Source organism: Corvus cornix, chromosome 1, assembly GCF_000738735.6.
Source record: "Corvus cornix cornix isolate S_Up_H32 chromosome 1, ASM73873v5, whole genome shotgun sequence".
NCBI classification, from domain to species: Eukaryota; Metazoa; Chordata; class Aves; order Passeriformes; family Corvidae; genus Corvus; species Corvus cornix.
This window is the reverse complement of record NC_046332.1, coordinates 98,460,864-98,481,506: the sequence shown is the minus strand read 5'-3', so window position 1 is coordinate 98,481,506 and position 20,643 is coordinate 98,460,864. Positions and strand designations below refer to the sequence as shown.

The window sequence follows — 20,643 nt, the reverse complement described above, 5'->3', positions numbered from 1 at the left end:
CCTAAAACAAGGACTTTCTTTACTCTTTCTCCAGTTTTTTTTCAAATTGAGATGTACTAATTAGGAGACCCATACTCTATATCCTCAAATGAATTAAGGATTTCACTCCAGCTAAGTGGGTTTGTTTAGCCTTCTGAAAAGAAGGCTTAGTGGAGACCTTATCATCATGTTTCAGCATTTAAAAGTTGTTTACAAAGAGGATAGAGACTTCTTTTTACGAGGAGTCCCATGGAAAAATGAGAGGTAATGGGTCCAAGTTACTACTGGGGAGATTCTGATTAGACATGAAAGGAAAATTTTTCACAATCAGTGATTGGAATAATCTGCCCAGGGTAGTGGTGTTGGACTCCCCAGTGTTGGACGGTTTTAAGATTCTGCAGGTCAGGGTGCTGGACCATCTTGTCTAGACGGTGCTTTTGCCAAGGACGTTTGAGCCACATGATTCTTGAGGTCCTGGCCCACCTGGCTGCTGGTACTTAGCTGACAGCTGGGGTTAAACCATGAAAGTGAGAAAACACATTTTGTTAAATGATTGTATTGTGGGAAATGAAACCACTTTAACTTCTTCTTTGATTGGTAATGTCAGAAAAGAAAAAAAAAAACCTATTAAAGAGACCAAATTCTTGATCCTTACACTGAGGTATGGAATGAAAACCCAAATAATCACATTAACATTGAAGTCTTTTGTTAATTAAAAGCTGGATTGGGAGAACAAGTGCTTTATTTCAGTTTCCTTTACAAACAATGAAGGGGTGAAATCCTACCTAAATCAAATCAATGGAAAAACTCATAGAAATCACAAGTTGGTATTTTAGAAGAGTAAAGGATCCTTTGATTTTTGCCTTTTTAAGTGCCTACAAAAGAGCAGCATTTCCAAAGACTACCATTGGACCATTTCTGGTTTTTACTTCTCACATTTTGCATGTAAGAAGTGTTCCCAAGGTCACAAAAAAGATTTGTGAGGGATAATAAAACCAGACTCTCTGGTGAGAGACCTGTTGTCTCTGTTGGTCTCATTTATGTGATTCTGTTGTAATATATGATTACACATCTGCTGGCAGATGGAAATGTTATACTAAATGGGAAAATATAGCTGATATCATAGGGATCATTTGAGATTTATTAGAAAGATATCTGGTGCTGACTTTTTTCCCTGTTAAATAAAACCACACAAAGTCCTGCAAAATTATTCACCTAGAGGCCTTTTCCTCTGATGGAGTCTAATTTCTGACTCCCATCTCCCTTCCCTAGACTTGATCTTCCTCTTTGCTGACACCCAGTCTCAGTCTCCTTGTCTGCTCAAATCCTTTTCCAGTTGTACAGGCTCAGCATCCATGTCCTGAGATTAGTATTTCCCTGCTTCTACATCTGTATTTATTCTGAACCTTTTCCTTTGGTTCCCAGACTGCTCCGACTTCCATGGATGCTCAGCTATATTCGGTAAGCCCCTGCCATCCCACAGACCACTGTTCTACTCAGGGCTCTGCCCTCCCTGGTCTCTTGTCCTAGTGGTTCTACCCTGCAAGGCTTTATTTTCCCAGCTGCTTACCCAACACAGTAATTCCCATTTGTATATTCTCATCCCACTCTGCTGACTTTTTCTTGGTCCTTTTTCTGCTGTTTCTTCTTCCAATCACCTTATCTTTCCACCATCTCTTCCCCTTTTTCATTCCTGAGGTTATCATTTCCAGTATCTACATTACTATTTTGCCCTCTCAGTTGAGGCTCTTTTCTGGTTGTACTTCCAGAGAGGCTTCCAGTCTCAACACCCTTTTTCATAGCGACTGTCTGCTCACTTTTCTAGTTATCCATCCCCATTTCTTCCCAGCACCTCCTTCCAATCTAGCCTCGCCAGAAGCATTTTTTATCTATTGCTAACCTACCTAGTTCCATGTATTTGTCATATTCCTTTCTCTGTCTCTAACTTATGGTGCTTGTATAATTTCGATTTTCAGTTGAACTTCTCTGCATTAACAAGTGTGCTCCCAAGGGAGCGGAACTAGGGGCACAGGTGAGACAAACTCTCTCTGCTTTTAGATCTGGAATATGACCCTGACTTAGGTCATCAGGTGGGAGAAGTCATTACAAGGATATTTTAGTGGAGTTTGAGTAGCCCTGACCTGTACCATTATAGTACACATCCCGTCTGGTCAGCTGGGAGTCTGGAGCTCACCTAGTGTTGACAGTCTTCAGAGTTCTTAGTTGCAAAACTGTGATGTACAGTTTTTTCAGACCTCATCTAAATTTGGAAAGACTAAAGGCAAAAAGGCAAATACCTGGCACAAAAATATCTCCTGCTAAATTTAAGTCCAGCTTTCAAAGCACTGAAGCAGCAGAGCAAGACTTTATCATTGATGGCAGCACATTTTCTATAACTTGTTTTGTGAAATTAGCTGGTGGTTTTATCTGACATTTTTACAAAAATAAAAATTAAATAAAATCAGGCCAAGGAAATACTGCAACTCGAAAATTTAATCTGATATAACTCAAATTTCACATTGCAGTATGTGAAATAAGGATCTAATAATGGTAAATGTCAAATACGCATAATCACAGATGAAACTACAATCCCTGCTGATATGAGTAACAGCTTTAAAAAGTCTGAAGTATGTTCTAAATAGCTGAGGATAAATTATGCACTGAGTTACATCTCTCAAAATCATCCGATTCTTAACATTCAACTAATGGCTGGATTTAGCCCTTTTGTTTATAGCAAAACTTCTACTTTTAAAACCTTGCTGCAGGCAGACATTATAAATTCTCCACTTTCTAAGGCCAGGTATGACCACAGTAATTGCAGAATCTGACCTCATGCAAGAGAGACTGCAACATTTTGCATACTAATTCCTTTATTTCACCTATAGCTCACAGAGGAACAAGAGGATAGCTGTTAGTGTATCTGAATCCAGCTGTCTATATGTATGGATTCCAGACTGCTGTTTCCTGGGTTCAGTTCAAGAGAAGAGGTCAAACCTAATGGCCATAATGACAAGACTGTATCTTAATGGGAACACACCACTAGCAAAACATTCCAATTAACAGGGGAAGTGCTGAACTGAAATAAATGGTTTCAAGTAATGATCAGCCTGGTGTGAAATTAAAAAATCCATTGTTATTATCAAAATGACTAATTACAGCTCTGATGCACAATAGCACACAATTTTTTTTAAATCTGGGGGACTAAACTGAAAATGCATTTAGCCTTATGCAAGACCTCTAGGGAAAAATGGAGAGCATGCAAATTTTAGCTTACATTTTTATTTAATTGGGGCATTATTTCAGTACAAAGTATGATGTAGTATTTCTTTCCCCTTTCTCCAGTTTTTTTTTAAATTGTGTTTCTACAGGATGTCCTAATTAAGAGACCCATACTGTATACCCTTAAAAGATTTAAGGATTTCACTTCAGTTAAGTAACATTTTTGACTGTGAAAAAAAAGCGCACAATTTAATGGGGCAGAGAAAACCAGGGCAGCCAGGCTGTTCAGGGAAAACTGAGAAGTAGGCATAAGTTTTATATAAGCATTGTAATTCATGTAGGTGGTTCTCTCTTTACAGTTTTCTAACACTGTAAAGGACTAAATTCAGTCAATTGCTTTTGTACTCCTATGTAGAGTAATCCACACACATTTTAAGGCTTTATCTTCCTTCTGCCCTACAGCTTTCATATCAAGCAAGTAAATGTTAAAGGCAGTTAAAAGCAGGTCTGAGTCTGTCCCTCCATTAATGTGCTTTTAATTTAAAGCTCTTTGAAACCTTCATCCTTGTTAGCTCAGCGCAGGAGCACTGAACCACAACTGTCTGATGCCATGTGCTGGCAGACTAAGTCCTGAAAAAAGAGTGGCAGTTTTTCTACCCATGGTTGAAGTCCTCAACCAACTCTGAATGGAGGAAAATAAATCAGATTTCTCTATTCAGTCGAGTACATGAAATAGGTAAGGCTGAAGATGCCTTGCAATTCCTGTTCTGTTTTTTTATCTCCCATAAGTGCACTGAAAACAGAAAACATCCCTTTATAAATTACAGTCTTATTCTTTGTTAAAGATTCCAGGCAGAGCAGAAAAAGTGTGCTGTTTCTGTAACTGTAACTACCCAAAAATAATTTTATTCACTGGAGCTTGATATCCTGCAGAAGATAAAAATTCAAAGAATAGATTAAATTAAGTTAATGGAAAAATCTATATATCCATATTATGCTCTCATGGTTTACAACATATTTTGAATAGTGCAGTCAAATGTATAAAACATTGTCACTTATCTAGTATAATGATGATCATATATTAGTAATATATGATAAACTTAGCTTCTAAAAATATATTTCATTAAGTTCTTTATATAAAAATTATTTATGGCTCAACTAATTATCTATAGATTTTCAGAATTTCAGTAACATTTATGATTTATAAAAACAAGTGTCTCAATTAGAGAGTTAGAGAATAATTGAGTTTGGAAGAGACCTCTGGAAGTTTTCTAGTCAGCAGCACCTTTCACAATGCAGACAGGTTGCCTAGTGACTAACTGTTTTGACTGTCTTCAAGAATAGAACCTCACAGCCCCTTTGTGCAACATCTTCATCATTTAAACCTTCAAGGCAACAACAGCCACCTTTGCTGTGAGAGCACATGGCCAGCTCCTTGTCCACAGGATCCGTGGGGCCTTCTGCAGCTGTCAAGGTTAACAGCTGTTTTGTTAAAATATGGTGTTTCCTTAGAGAAAATCACCAAGTTGTGAAATCCATTGCTTCTACTGATTCCCTTTTCTTTCATTTCCCTTTTCTTTCTTTCATTCATATTTGATTTCATGCTAGTTGTTTGACCCTGAGTCTCAAAAACATTTTTGATGTACAAATTTCATTTGTACCTAAGACATTTCTGAGGTTACCTTTAGGGAACTCTGCAAGATGAAACATACCATATTTCTATTTACTTTGAAAAGCACCCAGCAGCTAGTGTCATACAGTGAAGACATACCACAGCACATATTTAATAATGAGAGGGGACAACCTTAAAGGTCTGGACAAACTACATCAAGAACTATTGAAATCTTTCTTCAGACACGCAGTTTCAAATTTATATTCAGCAGCAAGGCAGTATTTTTTTTTTTTTTTTTTGGTAATATGTTTCCAAGGGGTTAGTTTAGAAATCTGAATTGGTAATGTTCATCCAGTAAGTTTTCATTTGACCACATGTCAATGGACTGGGGCAAGGGCAACACACCTCTGTTATGTCAAACCTAGGCATCTTTGCTTTTACTGTCTTCAGTAACCATGTACATGTTGTTTGAGAAATAGCTGATACCACTCTAACAAACAAGTAATAACCATTATTTTGAGCAGCCAGATTACTTGCCTGAATAAAAATTTTACCAGCATATAGTATCCATAATGGGAGGGATCTTCTTAACTTTACTGGCTTCTGATGATTCTCATTTAAAGCTCTTTGACTCAGTAGGAAAAATAGCACAGCCTTAAGTGCATATTTGATTAAAGGCATTTGATCTTAGGGAAATTGAATAATCTATAAAATAAGGATCAGGATGTTTTCCTCTTGTAAAAGTAATTGAAATTCATATAGGGAAAGTACAAAGTAGGCATTATTACTCTTTTATCTCTATTAAGAAAATTTGTTTTATCAGGTTTTTTTTTAATTAGTTAAATGAGTAATTTAAAGCATTTTAGGGCCTTGTGTTTGGCATGTGATTTGGGTCTTTCAGTTGAAGTAAGGTGGTTACTATGGAAACAAAGACTTTGGAAGATTTGCATCACTGTTAACTTCAGGAACAAATACATTATTACGAAAAAAAGAAAACAGAGATACTGAGTTATAAAGTAAAATAAGTTCCTTATTAATTACAAAAATCATGGGTAAAAGCTAGTTTTATATGTTCAATAGCAACCACTCTGGCAGAAACAAATGAAAAAAATAGAAGTTAATGGAACAGTCATTTCAGTATTCAGTAATTATCTAGAATATGTAATTTCCAAAATGTATATCCCATCTCCTGCATGAACAGTTACAACGAAGTGAAAGGCTTACCAAAACCAGCTTGTTTTTCCTATTAGAGTGTAACAGCAATTTAGAGTCAAGCCTCTCTTGTCATAGTTACACAGGCAATGTAGGGCACGGTTCTCCTGGCCCCTCCTCAGCTATTTGCACAATTATTTTCTTGGCCATCTCACAGACTTGCATGTTTATGCACAGGGCGAACCAGCTCATGTACAGAACTAGGGAGTCAAAAGCCCCCACTCTGAGAGAGCCTAACATCCTGAGGGTGGGCACTTCTTTCCAGGCTTTGTTTTCCAAACATCTGGAGATACAGGAAAGAGTGGACCAGGCCAGTATGATTTAGAGAGATGTCAGTTATCCTCTCCTGTACATAACTCAGTTTTGTATAATAATAGTTAATGACACTGTAGTGTTCAAAATCAGGGAACAGTTGCATAATTGAAATAGTTTCACACTGGGCAAATCAGCTCAAAATATAGCCGTGGAGCTCAGCGAGCTAGAATGGGAAGCCAAGCTAACCTGTAGGTTCATTTCACTGGAGTATTTGCTGAAACACCTCCATATGTACACACATGCACACACATGCACACAGAGCCATACTTAAAAGAATGAATCATTTACAGATACAACTCTTTAACTAATAAGAGTGGTTAATAAACCATCAGATGTAGAACACCACACTTTGTGAGGGAGGCACCTCGCAAGATGATCTGTTTCAACCTTTCATGTAGAAGGGAGCCTAGATGATGATGTAGACTATCTGTCTAATTGCATCTTGAAGATGTAAAGTGATGAGAACTCTCCCTTGTCCCCGGGGAGGCTATTTTAGTAAATTATTGTTCCCACCATAAAAGATGTCTTTATTACATTGAAGTGAAATGTCTCCCACTGCAACTTGTACCTGTTGCTCCTTGTCTTCTCCACGTGGCTGCTTGTGAAGAGACCATCTGTTTGTAGGGGCCCTTTAAGTATACAGCTACTGTTATGAGGCCCCTTGAGCCTTCACTTGTCCAGGGAGAAGAGATCTTACTTCAGTCAATGAAAAAAGGAGGAAATTTAAAAGTTGTTGTATATGAAATCAGGCTCAGCACTCAATCAGTATTGTGTGACCTCAAAAGGCCATTGTTGACCATGCACAGAAACACCAGAGAATACCCTGTTCTCTCTCTACACCCCTTGCACATTGCATTACTCATTCTTTTCACATTACAGAGCATGTATCAGCAGCTGCATTTCTGTGTATTTTGTATGGCTAAAGTGAACATGTTTCTCAAAAAGTTGAGAGACTCATCTCTCAGAAACAATGAATGTAGAAAATACAGATGTGAAATAATGCACTGAGTAAATCAAATCCATATCTTTTCTCAAAAGAAAACTTTGAGATCAAAATCAAACTGAATTAATTGAAGGCCTCAAGTTAAGACTTCCATGCGCTTTACAGTTTTTATATCTTCCCAAAGTGCCATGAAAAGCATACTTATATAATCAGCATTGACTCATGTTATCAGCAGAAAAAGTTTGGTAGCCTTGATAGCAGGCAAAACTTCAAAGGCTGTCATAAATCAAATGAATCATTTGTCTGGAGGAAGTCTGTATAAATTGGTCACATTGTGTAAATGTGTCAAATGAAATGTTAAGATCTCCCTCTCTTTTTCCAGAAATAATTGATTTGCACTTCTCTCTAAATTGCTAGTCTTTTCACCAAAATGTAAGTTCATTTATTTTTCATTACCTGAATGTCTGTCATATTATGGTTACAATGGCTACAGAAAAGGAAATAAAGCTATATGGGAGGGTTCAGGCAGGCTGATTCTACATTTTACTCCTGTTATCCCACCTGATGTAAAGATGATCAGCAGGCCATGTAAGACTAGCTCAGTTTTGCATCCTTTGTTTAGGTATGCTGAAAAGGATAAGATGAAGCGTTCTAAGACTCTTTGTAAATCATTCAAAGGTCATAAAATCATAGAATATGCTGAGTTGGAAGGGACCCAAAATGAGATTGAGTCCAACACTGGCCCTGCACAGGACACCCCAAGAATCCCATCATGTGCCTGACAGCATTGTCCAAATGCTTCTTGATCTCTGTCAAACTTGGTGCTGTGACCACTTCCCCGGGGAACCTGTTCCATGGCCCAACCACCTTCTGGGTGAAAAACCTTTTGCTGACATCGAAACTAACCCTCCCCTGACCCAGCTTCATGCTGCTTCCTCGAGTGCTGTCACTGGTCATGAGAGTGAAGACATTGGTACCCGCCACTCTGCTTCCTCTCGTGAGGATGTTGATGACCACAATGAGGTCTCCCCTCAGTCTCCTCCTCTCCAGGCTGAACAGACCAAGTGACTTCAGCTTCTCCTAATACGGCTTCCCTTCAAGGCTTTTCACCATCCTCGTGGTCCTCCTTTGGACACCCTCTAATAGCTTGATGGGTTTGTTTACATTGTGGCACCCAAAACTGCCCCCAGCACTCGAGGTGACGCCACCCCAGTGCAGAGCAGAGCAGGACAATCCCCTCCCTTGCCCAGCTGGCAATGCTGTGCCTGATGCCCCCCAGGACATGCTTGGCCCTCCTGGCTGCCAGGGCACTGCTGACTCATGTCCAGCTTGCCATCACGTCCCTTTTCACGGTTCTGCTCTCCAGCCTCCCATTCCCCAGTCTATACACACAACCTGGGTTGGTCTGTCCTAGGTTCATCACTCACACCTCTAGAGACCATCATTTTTGCATTTGGCATTTTGGAGGAAGAAGGGGTACCCGGAAAATGGCCCTTTAAAATTATAATGATTTATCTGAATGTTTGAAAGTGTTGAAGAAGGGTTGGGCGATACCTGTACCTTGCTCTTCTTATAGAAAAGGGACTGTGGATTCAGGCATTTTGTTCTCTATTATTCATAAGTATTATGTTCTTAATTAAGCATTTATTGAAATATAGTATATATATGTACTTATAAATTGTTTTCATTTTTTAAGGATTAAATGCTCTCTTTTCTGATGACAGATTTACTAAATTTACTAATGCAAATTTGTATGCTTAATATTAAGGTCATAAACAAAGAATCTCATCCTATTTCATTCGTAAAATGTTTAAAGTCTTTTACTCTTGAAGATGCAGAGCTGTTATTGATTGTTCCAGTTCTCTTAGAGAACACATAGGCCTTTCCTTTGTGTTTTGCCTTTCAGGTGAAAATCTGAAATGTCAAGAAAGCAAAGTTCTAACTCAGAATAGTACAAAATAATGTTTTAGAAATTGAAACAGACCTTGTTTGTGAGTTTCAAATCTTACAAGTGCACATATCTGGGCTTCTACTAGCACTTTTTTCCCTAAAATCATCCTTTGATTTCATGTGATATGATCTATCACCTTGGAAACTACAGCAGAAGAGTCATCTTTTAATGTATTTTTAAATGTCTTGTGGCACCAGACTTCTGTGGTGATATAAGGAACATTTTATCACAATCCACTGATTCTTAATAGGCAGAAGTTTTTTTCCAGTTCTACTTTTCAAACTGTGTGTAATCAGAAATAAAAAATAGAAAATAATGTTTGATACTTAGTCATGGGATCTCAAGTATCAACGAAGTAGAACTGCCTTGAGTTACATTTGTGGTCTGGCATGCTGCAAGTGATTATAGGAGCAGAGTAAAAATAAACTACAAAACTACTTGCAAACATGCCTTCTTGAGCTAAAACTCACTACTTTGAAGTATCCTCATGCAATTGTTCATACTGTCAGAAACAACTCATTAGCTGATACAAATTGATTAGTTCATATTAGTAAAGTAAACCTCATCTGCACTGCTGAGGTAAGTGAACATGCAAGTCTGCTGTGGCTTCCACATGGAATGTTTGCTTCTGGCTGGTTGAGTTTTTTAATCATTGCATATACATTTTTGAGGTCTGTTGAAAAATAATGTGTCCCTGAAATATTGGCCTCTCAAATGAGAGTTGGATTAACACTGAATTGATTATTTCATTTCTTTGTGAAAGTGCACTCCAATAGGGAGTGAAAAATAGTATCTTATCAGGGGAAGGAGTTACACCCATGACCAGGTAAAAAGGAGCAAAATATGAGCATGTTTTGGAAGTAGGAGTAGTGAGGGAGATCATGATACCTGGCAATGGAGTTGGATGCACTGCTGAGGTAAGGGAAGGAAAAGCCTTTATTGATGTATATTAAATGAGAGAGGATGATATTTCTGCCTGCTGAGTATTTTATTGGCATGCTGTTCTTTCATTTATCAGTTGCAAAATGCAAGGGAAAAATTAATGCTGGATTGGTTATTTTTCTAGTCCAACAGTATTTAAAGTATACTCAGAACTTTAAGTTTCCAGCTAAACTTGTGGGGGGTTTGTTGCTGGTTTGGTTTTGGTTTTGTGTTTTTTAGGTTTGAGGTGGGTTGGTTATTTTGGTGGTGGTGGTGGTGGTGGTTAGGGAATTTGAATCTTGAGTCGATCTCTGATGAAGTATTGGCAATAAGGACTAGGCCGGTCAGAACAGAAACTTCACCCGACTATGACAGAAATATGAAACAAAATCTGTTTCCAAGTCCTCATCTGTACCTTGCAATTTATACTCACTGTTTAGTTTAAGCTCAGCTCACCACCATCACATTCTCTTAATAAGTCCCTAAGAATGTAATGATACTAAGATTATTTAATGTTGTTATCGGGTTTTGTCCGTAGCAACTTATAAAGTCAAAGATTTAAATATAATAACAGCTCTGTACCTGAAATCTGAGCCAAAGATGATTATTTTAGTAACTCCTATATGTGAGATCTGGCGCTTGGTCAAAAGATTTGTATAGAAAAATACTGAAAAATTATATTATCAGGTCAGGTTAACAAGTATTTTAGATGAATTTTTAAGCCTTCTATTCAAAAAGTTAAACTTATATCTAAACTTGAAAACTGTGGGGAACTCAAGTTCCCCACACCAAACTTCTTTCAGGGCATTTACTCAATCTAGTAGATGGTTTTAGTTTGCTGAATAGGAAATAGAGCAAATGAGGAGAAGAAAACACAGAGAGACTTACACTTCTGTCTAGAGCAAGCTCTAACCATGGGCAGCAAGGCAGTGAACATGTGACAGAATGAACACCAAATTCAACAGATGGCAACTTTTTTATGGTATGTAAGCCGCAAGGTATGATCCATGGTATATTCACTGCAAGGAAAAGGCAGAGCCATCAATGACTTCAGTGACAAGAAAACAGAGTGCTCCAGAGTGCTATAATTAACTCATGGTGTAATTCTTGGCAAAATTTCATAGGGTTCACAAACATAAAAAACAAACCCCCAAAGAACACAATTGTAAGTGGTGCTTGGTTTAGTATAATTCACCCAATGTCAGAGTTGGGGTTTCTGTTTAGCTAGTTTGGTGACACTTTCCTCACGCACCATGACATTGGACAGTGGGATAGGCATTTTCCTAAAGAAGCGCATTTCCCTGGCTTCCCTTGGGCTTACCAATGGTGCCTGTATGGCTCCTAATGTGCCATTAGGGCAACAGCTGGGAATATGTTGTGCTCACAGATGCACCTGTTTCCTCCCTGTTAGCAGAACTGCACAGAAAGTCACTTCTGTTTCTTGAATAAGACAAAGCCAATGTGAGTCCTGGGTGTGCCAGACCTTCTAGCCATGACAGGAGATCGACTCATGGCTTCATTCTCTGGATGGACAATTAATATCCTCAGGAGGGCAGTCAATAGATATCTTTCAATGTGCTGTTTGCCATACTGAGAAACAGAAATGCAGAAGGGGGCAGCTGCCACAAGTGTCAGGCCGGCAGAAAGAGCTGAATTAGGCTTGTGACAACTCCACCACTGCTTCCTAATGCAGACCAAATCACCACATTGACCTTTGCCATTCCTTACCTATCTAGCTGTCCTTTCCAGCCTGCCAGCTTTGCATAATACTGAATTGTTTTTACACATACCCGCTTAGATAAGACGGCGTTTTTCAAATGCAAAAGGCAGTAATATGTATTGACTGATTAAACCCAGATTTTCTTTCCACAATAAAGCCTCTTAAATAAGTACAACTTTCACAAATGTTTAGGCAGACATCTGTAGAAACCAGGACTTTAATAACACTGCGTAAATTGTGGTTCTTTAGATAATATTTTCACTTTGTTTTCGTATAGATATCTGTCATTAGTTATGGGAAAAACTTAGAATTTCAGGTTTTGGAATGAAAACTTCCCAGATCTTGTTTGCACAGGATTACATTATGCATCTCATGGGCAGGAGCTCATGTTAAACTCCTGGTTTTAAGTACATTCCATGTCCTGGGAGGTTGGAAGTAGATTTAGCTAGGGTGCTGCAGGACAGCTGTGCAATAGTTCAAGTTGTCCTTAACCCCCTTCATTGCACTGGATTAGCCCATGGGGAAAAGAATGAGCTTATAAGCCCCCTAGCTCACCACAATAAGTCTTTAATGACATGCTTTAAATTCAGGGTGTCTGGTATTTGTTGTGCTCTTTTAACACTTCAGCTTCCGGTTTGACTCCTGCATTGAGGCAGGAAAAAAACCATCAAATATATTGTGGCCTCAAATATATTTTTACACTTTTGCAAATGTTTATTAACTCACATATCAGTCCAAATTGCATTTTAGTTTTTAATTTGGTCAGATGTTAAATCTATTCCTTCTTGATCCTTGATTCCTGATTATTATTCTGGTCCTTCTTTGATTAATGACTCATTAAAAATAAGACTGAAACAACCCCCAGATCCCAGCCAAGTTAACATTTGGATATCTTCTAATAGCTTAATTGAAAAAAAAAAAAAAACCAAACCAGATTGTCCTATATAGTCAGTTTTGTCACTGTCTAAACTGGAACAAAATTGTTGTAACAAGTTTGACTGTCTCTGTTTAAGAGAAAATGCTATTTTCACTTCATTTTTATACACAATACAAAATACAATACATACAATAACAAAATAACTATGAAAATAAGTATGCAGTGCAAGTTTCATTGACCTGTGTTTTTGGCAAAAATGGTCCCTGCTATGGGCAAATAGTTTTTAAGTATATGTATTGTTTCTTTTCCAGACCTGATAGTACACATCAATGGAAAACTTTTGCTATAGTGTGCTACATATATATACATCTTGTCCTGTTCTTTTTTCTCAGAGGCCCCAGGTATGAAATTTCTGTTTCTCCACAGGAGAAGAAGCAGTGAAGGAAGGTTGAAGAGCAACTCACAAGACAGATTAATGTAGTTAAATAAAAGGGCAGAACTGTACTTACAAATGGCAAGAACCCCTGGTATATTTGAGGGCACGACTTTGCAGAGACACAAGAGTGTAATTGAAGGTTCTCCCTGGAATATTGCTTTCTCAGTTAATAAAGATTTTATGTGGTCAAGAATTCGAAGTGCTTGGATTTCCTTTAGTTTCCACAATGTCCCATGTTAAATAGAGATTAATAAAAAATCAAGTGACATTCCTAAGAAATATGGAAATAGACTCAACTTAGTTAACATCACTGGAGTCATAATGGCTTCCCATGCAGATATTTTCATTGCACTTTAAATAAAAATACTCCTGGACAATTAATTAACAGTGCAATATCTCATGGGTCTTTCCTTGTGATATACTATAATCACTTGAGGTAAAAATCTTCATCCCCAGGAGTCTATCAACATCATAGCTGTTATTTCTTTACACATAGGAATGTGAAGTGCAGTTGTCAAGCTCTGCACATTTGAGACTTGAGGTCAGTCATTCCTATTAAAATGTTACCATTCCCTGGCTGGAGAAATACAGGGTTGAGCACGTGAATATTATAGAAGAGTAGTAATCTGTTTCAGGACAAGTACATAGAATAAAAACGAGCTTAAGTTTTTCCATGTGCACCTGGCATGTCCATTTAAATAAAGAACACCAAAGGAAGCATTAAGCTCACATATACCCCAAACCTGGCTCAAAACCATGCTTGATATTCTGGCAGTTATTCTGGATTTGATTGGCAACTATTTTAATAGGTTAGACACAAGTCCTGGAGGCAACAGGCAACTAGTTCATGGGGTATGTCACTATGACGAGGTGAAAATATAACTGGAGCACATGCAAGCATAATACCTTTGAATTAGGAGGAAAACATTTCAGTGAAGATATGTTTGCATGGACTGTGTTAGTGACAGGGAGTGTATTTATGATCTCTAGCTAGCCTGCAAGTACTAAAGATTGATCTGCCATGTCAACATCACTCTGGTTTCCCTGTTGGCTTGAATAAGTTAGAATGTGATCACACTTCTGCTTTGTGATGTTTTATTCCTCATCTGTGTATTACAGCAGTGTGACTGTGTGGCTTTAAGTTACACACTTCAACCAACCCAAACTGAAAATGTATAAACTGTTTCATTTTGACTGTTTGTAAAGAGGTGGGGGGAAGGTGACAGTGGTTCTCAAGAAACCTATATAATCTCTAAACTTAATTTCCACTATGCAAAGTTGTTTTCTTCTTTGAACCAGGAGATAGTCTCAAAATATGCTTTACACTGGTCAGTTCTACGCCAGGATCAAGGGAAATGCAAACTGCAGTCAATGTTTCCTGCTGAAAGTCTTTGGTCATGGTGGATTTGATATAAATGGTGATCAGGACTGTTGTTACATATACTATCCCATAGCGTGTCTTAGCATGTGCTGCAGTTTCAGTGGAACAGTTCTCAAAGCAGTGAGTGGAAAGTTCAAATGAGTATTTATATTTGCCAGTGGGAGGAAAAATAATGCTTTTAATAAGAAAAATACAATTGCTTTACTTCAAATGGAATTTAAAATCTCATTGTACCTGATAGCTGTATGTTTTATCTTGAGGCTTTTTGAATGGACACTTTTTATGGAAAAAGTCTCTGAAAATATGATCTCGAGGATGCTATTGTTTTCTCTGCTGTGACGTAAGGCAGGAACACACACTCAGCATTTCTCTTCTTTAGAAGTTTACATTGATTTATTTTGACAGCATTTCCAACCCATATAGTAGCTTAGGACTATCTGTTTGTGCTACCTTCCTATTTTAGACAAGCAATGCTGTGCGTGAGACTGTTAATTTGGCAAAGGGCATAGGTTCACATTTGGTTTTCATAGACTGATAGATTTAAAGGCCAGAAGAGACCATTATGATCATCTAGTCTGACCTCCCACTTCAATCAGGGCACAAGCCTCACACAATCGTTGCTGCAACATGATCATGACTTCAGCAGCAACATGATCATGAGCTAGACAGCAGCTTAAAAAATGTGATCAGTCCTGAGTTGTCCTCCTCTAGTTTTTAACATTAATTTTTCCAACTTAGACTTCAGTCCCTGGATCATATCATTTTATAGGCATGCAGAGTCAAAATGAAACATCATCCTTAACTGTCTTTTTCAATTACATGTCTGTGATTTCATCTACTTGGATTTATCCCAAGATTATAGGAATATTTATGTTGTATAATTGTCAGACCATGCTAAATGGACAGTAATCATTCTTTTCACTTTATACTGGATGTTGTAAAAACAGTTTCAAAGCATGCATGGAATGTCAAGATCTTGGGCTGGATCTACATTGGTAAGTCAGGAAGCATTCAGCCTTGCTTTTGCTTTTAGAGAGCAGTTTGCATCTACTGTGTTAATATGCGTGGAGCCTGTCCACAGGGAAAATGCAGAACAACTATTGTGCTTCTTTACAAAAAACAACCCCAGAGTTTCTAAGATCAGTTTTTAATAGACAGGTAACAATGAAAATTAGCAACTGACAAAAAAAGATGAGAAAAGTCAGGTGCGAATATTTAAGAAATTATGATTTCCCTAGAAAGTTAATGAAAATACAATCATAATTTGGTTTGCCCAACAAAGCAGCAGTAGAAGATACTTGGAATCAGGTGACTCTGCTACTCATTCTCACATGTACTCATCATAATGTGACAGCACAATTTCTTTGGACTTGAAACCTGGCTACAATTCACTCTCCCAGGAATTCTAGTCTACAATAACTGGATTCATTTTCCAGCTCGGCTGGACCTCCAAATCTGGCACTGTAGTCTTACACAACTGGGGAAGATCCTGGTGTGGATGGGAAATGAGGTTGCAACACTTTGGAAAGTCTCTGAGCAAATATCTGGTTCTGAAATGTAAATGTTCAGGCCTTTTCTGAGTCCCCCTATATGGAGTAAAGAAAGAGGGCAGAGCTCAAACTCTGCTTCTGGTACCTACTATCATGTGGTAGCTAAAGTGGCACCATGGTCTGTCTGAGAAAATAATAGGGGAAAGTACTAGAGGAAGATACTGACAAAAGAAAATCTGGGTAAACATACTGCAGGAATCGATCAAGTTTTATGACCTTTAAAACTTTCAAATCAGGTACTTTTGAGAGCTGCCATTCGGTACTGCCCTAGTGAAACTGGAAAGATTGACGTTTATTTCAGAAAGCAGCCACCAGGTTCTTCAACAAAAATTTAACAAAGTTCTGATCATGCGTGACTTAAAAAATCAATCTCTTGCATACCAAACTGCACAGAAAAAAATTCCAGGCTTCCCATATGGAAAATTACACAGTTCAAGGAGAGAGAGCATGGGAATGGATTAACTCCAGTTTTTCTAAGGCAACTCGCTTGTTTCGGGGTTTTCTTCCATTTTCACAGTCAGGAAATGCAGAAGATATCAAGAGACCTGTGTGAAGCCATAATAATATATATGGGTTTATATTTATAGTCACTGGATATGAAACTTATTCTAAGATTTTGTTCTTCATCCTATATATATATTTATACAGGAATATAGATTATTATATCCAGATTTTGGGAATAACCTGAATATAATAATCTATATATAATCTATGGGTCAATACATTTCTGTTTCAGAGAAAAATGCTGACTCTTCATGTATTAATGGCTTTAGTTGAAGAGAAATAGCTTTCAGTTATTTAAAATAACTGCAGTTATATATATTCAAAACAACCATTTGGAATATATTTTTTCTTCATAGTATGTATAGGTACCAACTGTTAGTATTTTTTATGTCCAATAATACATTTTTAATTAGATCACTTCAATCAAGAATACATGTTTTCCACTTAAACATTTTAGTGTAAAATATTACAACATGTAAAAAATTAATATATAAGATTAAGAAGTTATATAAATAAAACTTCAAGAGTATTTGCACATTTGGATTGTCTTAAGGAAGATGTTTTTTGAAGACAAAAGTTATCTCATATAGTAACTATATATATTTTGACTTTGCATATGAGTCTCAGCACTTCAAAGGGACATCTGACAGCACAGCAAACATGCCTTCACAATTAAGATCATTCACAGTATGGCTTATGGAAATCTAGGATCCAGAACAAGCAGTTCAGTAAAAATACCTGTTCTTGTTACTCTTTGTTTTAATGGGCTATAAAATAAGTGTGGTGTAGAAGGTGTTTTTACAGCCAGAGCTTGTCATACACAATATGCACGGCTCTGCTGGGAAGAAAATGTCAAAATTATGTACTTCAAACACCCATCACACCTCTTGGAAGGGTAATATATGTAAAGCCATCAAAATGTTGTGGTTTCCTTGGTGGAACAGAACTGTCTGCCTCCCCGGTGCTTACAGCATCAGCCCTGGTACATGCCAAAATATGTATCATTCAGCAATGAAATAGTCCCATCTTCATTTGTTTGTAGCCATATGCAGGAATGGGAAGGGAATTGCACGGCTGCAGAAAGGGAGGGCCAGGAATAAAGTGTTTTAAACCAGCTTGAAACAGGAGAGAATAACAGCACCAGAAAACACACACGCACACTCTAAATGCGTGTGTGGAGGTGGGGTTTGGGAGAGGATTATACAAGTCAGGTGAGTAGCTGCAGGGACTGGAATGATAGAATAGATACACCAGAGGGAAAGTAGTAGTGTGAAGAAAAGAAGGTCATTAATAAAACATGAGGAGAGTTAAAATTAATGGCAGTCGTGCAGAGACACTCGCAGCCCTTGTCAGGAGAAAAGCACAGGACACACTTCTGGTATTCTTGTTCAGTAACTCCAGGGAGTGGGTCAGAGCTGCCACAGACCTGCTCCTCATGTGCTTGGGTTTCCTTCCTGTGGATACAGGGAGGAGAAGGGAGACTGAAACTTTTGTTGCTAGATCTCAATCTCTCATGCAATAGAAGAGAGCCAGGATGCAGCCTCAGATCTGTGAGCTGGAAAGGACTTTGCTCTACCACAGTTGCAGATATTAGTGGCAGCCATAATCAGTTGATAAACACAGAAACATGCCACAAGTTCTATCTTAAGAACAGTTAGTGAAGGCAGAGTTTGTGAGTAGATATTTCATTCTTAAGCATAGAAAGGATGTTTTTCTTTAGAATTATTTGTTTGAAAATATAACTCTGATGAACTAGGGAATTAAATCATATCTATCAAAGCCCATCCAGCACTGCGAATCCTAAGAAGAAAGTGCTGACCAGCTCGGAGACCTCAGTTAGCAGCAGGCTTTTAAACTCAGATGTTCAACTGAAAGCAGGGAATAAGGAGTCTCAGTTAAAATGTTCTCAGTTAAAATAAACCACTTTTTGGGGGGAGATGTTCTTACCTTTTCTGGTCTTCTCCTTACTCTTTTTTTTTCCTCCTGAATAAAACTTTTTGCTTAATCTAGTTATTATAAGGTCCTTAGAAAATCTATTTTCCAGAATTCTATTCTTGAACTTTTTTCTCTCTTGTCTTGCATAGACAAAACATCTAATCTAATCAAACATGTAATGGAACATATCAATATGAAAGTCTCACGTTCGTACCTGTGTAATTAGATTTTTCAAATATTCACCTAAATAATAATTCTTTGAAATGTTAATTTTTTTTTCCTTCATTTTAACAGCAAAATTTGGAGAGTAACCTCACCAACCTTATTAAGAGGAACACTGAACTGGAAACTCTTCTGGCAAAACTCATTCAGACCTGTCAACATGTAGAAGTGAGTACTGACCTTCATTTGAAATACTTATAAACTTAATTACATTCACTCCTAGCATTCAGGAGCAAACATTTAAACAAAAAAAACCCCAACCAAACAAAAAACCCCCAACAAAACAAACAAAAACAAACAAACAAGTGAAGAAATTAATTTAAATAATTGTAAACTGACTTAAAGCCTTTTCAGTGATAAATGGTATTCTCAATACAGAAAATCTCCTTTACATTCCTTTCTGTCCTGTTTTAACTATGGTGTGTTAGTATGGCCTCCACCACTGCGCTACTTGAACAGATCACTTACTATCTGTAACGTTTGTCTTTTTGGATCCTTTGTGAGATAGAGAAATATTTACAGGTGGAAAATGAAGGCAAAGAAATAGGAACACCCAGATCCCCAACCTCTTTTAGGTTTCCGTTTACCACTGGTTATGGTTTTGTTTTGTTTTGTTTTTTAATCAGAATTAACTATCTAGATACTTATCAGTACTCAAATGTCATACATGAAATATATTTATCTTCCAAAGAAGATAGGTGGTTACAGGTCTCTTAGTTTCTTCATTTACATATTCTACTCTGAGTATAACAAAAAATCTTTAGCATGGTGGGATCTGAACCTATACTTTCCCCCTGAGAAAAGGTGAAAAAAAAATTCACCCAAAAAAGGCAAAGCAAACAAAACCAAACCAAACAAAAAAAACCAACCAACCAAACTAACAAAAACAAAACCAAACAAAAAAGAAAAAAACAAAAACAAACAAAAACAAACAAACGAACAAAAAAACGACCAACCAACCAAAGCCAAACATCCCCCTATTCTTCCAAAGAGATAATCCTATCTGTATTTATATCTGCTCCGCTTCTCTGGAGCCTCATTAACTTCACAGAACTCAATAAAACCACAAAAGGTTATCCACAGTATCAGACATGAGGTGAATGGTTTAATTTCTTTATATAGGCACCAATAATGCCAGGCAGAACAACTGGAATGACATTAGTAGGTAATGAGAGACAGAGATAAGGCACATTTTCTTCTTCCGTGTCTGAAACTCAGAGCAAACCTCATGAAGCAGATGGGCTCAGGACAGCATAAGGCCTCATCTTCATTGGTGGCCTATGTCCAAGATGTGCTAGGTCTGTAAAATTTAAAGTTCCTGCATCTTCTCTGCAGTTCTGCAATATATTACCAGCTCTAAGTTTAGTATCACAAAGAATCCAACTTGTTCAGCTGGTAACAGATGTGCTACTGTCCCTGGAGTCCTGTTTTAGAAAATTTCTCTGTAGACATAAAGCAATCACAGCATAGTTGTTAATGAATTCCTACCATGTTTTATTCATCAAATTAGTCTAATTAGCATTTAAATTAGCAAAATATTAAGAAATGAGCTTCAGTCAAAACCTTGGACCTCGGCCGTGCTGGAAATTGGGCAAGTGGGATGCGGAAGTAAACTTTAAAGTTATCTCTGTTTCTCAGAGCTCTGTGAAGAGTTCAGATAGGATGTGCATGTCTCCAGCACTGGAGAAGCTGTGGCTTAGATAGATTTTCTGAAAAGTCAGTACACTCCTTTTCTGCTTGCTTGCTCATAAGAGAAATTCATCCCAAGCCAGGAACCCAAATGAAAAAAAACAATATATAAGCTAAAACATTAATGATGCAAATTTAAAATTAAAAAATATTTGGAAAAGTTTCCAATGACTGTAT

The 20,643-nt window shown here is 37.6% G+C and overlaps 1 protein-coding gene across 5 annotated transcripts in view; it reads left to right on the top strand.

The window, feature by feature from the left end:
- The window catches only part of MID1 (midline 1), a 150,329-nt gene that overhangs the window by 78,651 nt on the left and 51,035 nt on the right, over nt 1–20,643 (top strand). For all 5 annotated transcript variants that reach the window (XM_019283014.3, XM_010394382.4, XM_019283016.3 and 2 more), the window contains one exon: nt 18,850–18,945. In XM_019283014.3, coding sequence (XP_019138559.1) covers nt 18,850–18,945 — 96 coding nt within the window. The remainder of the gene's footprint in view (nt 1–18,849; nt 18,946–20,643) is intronic.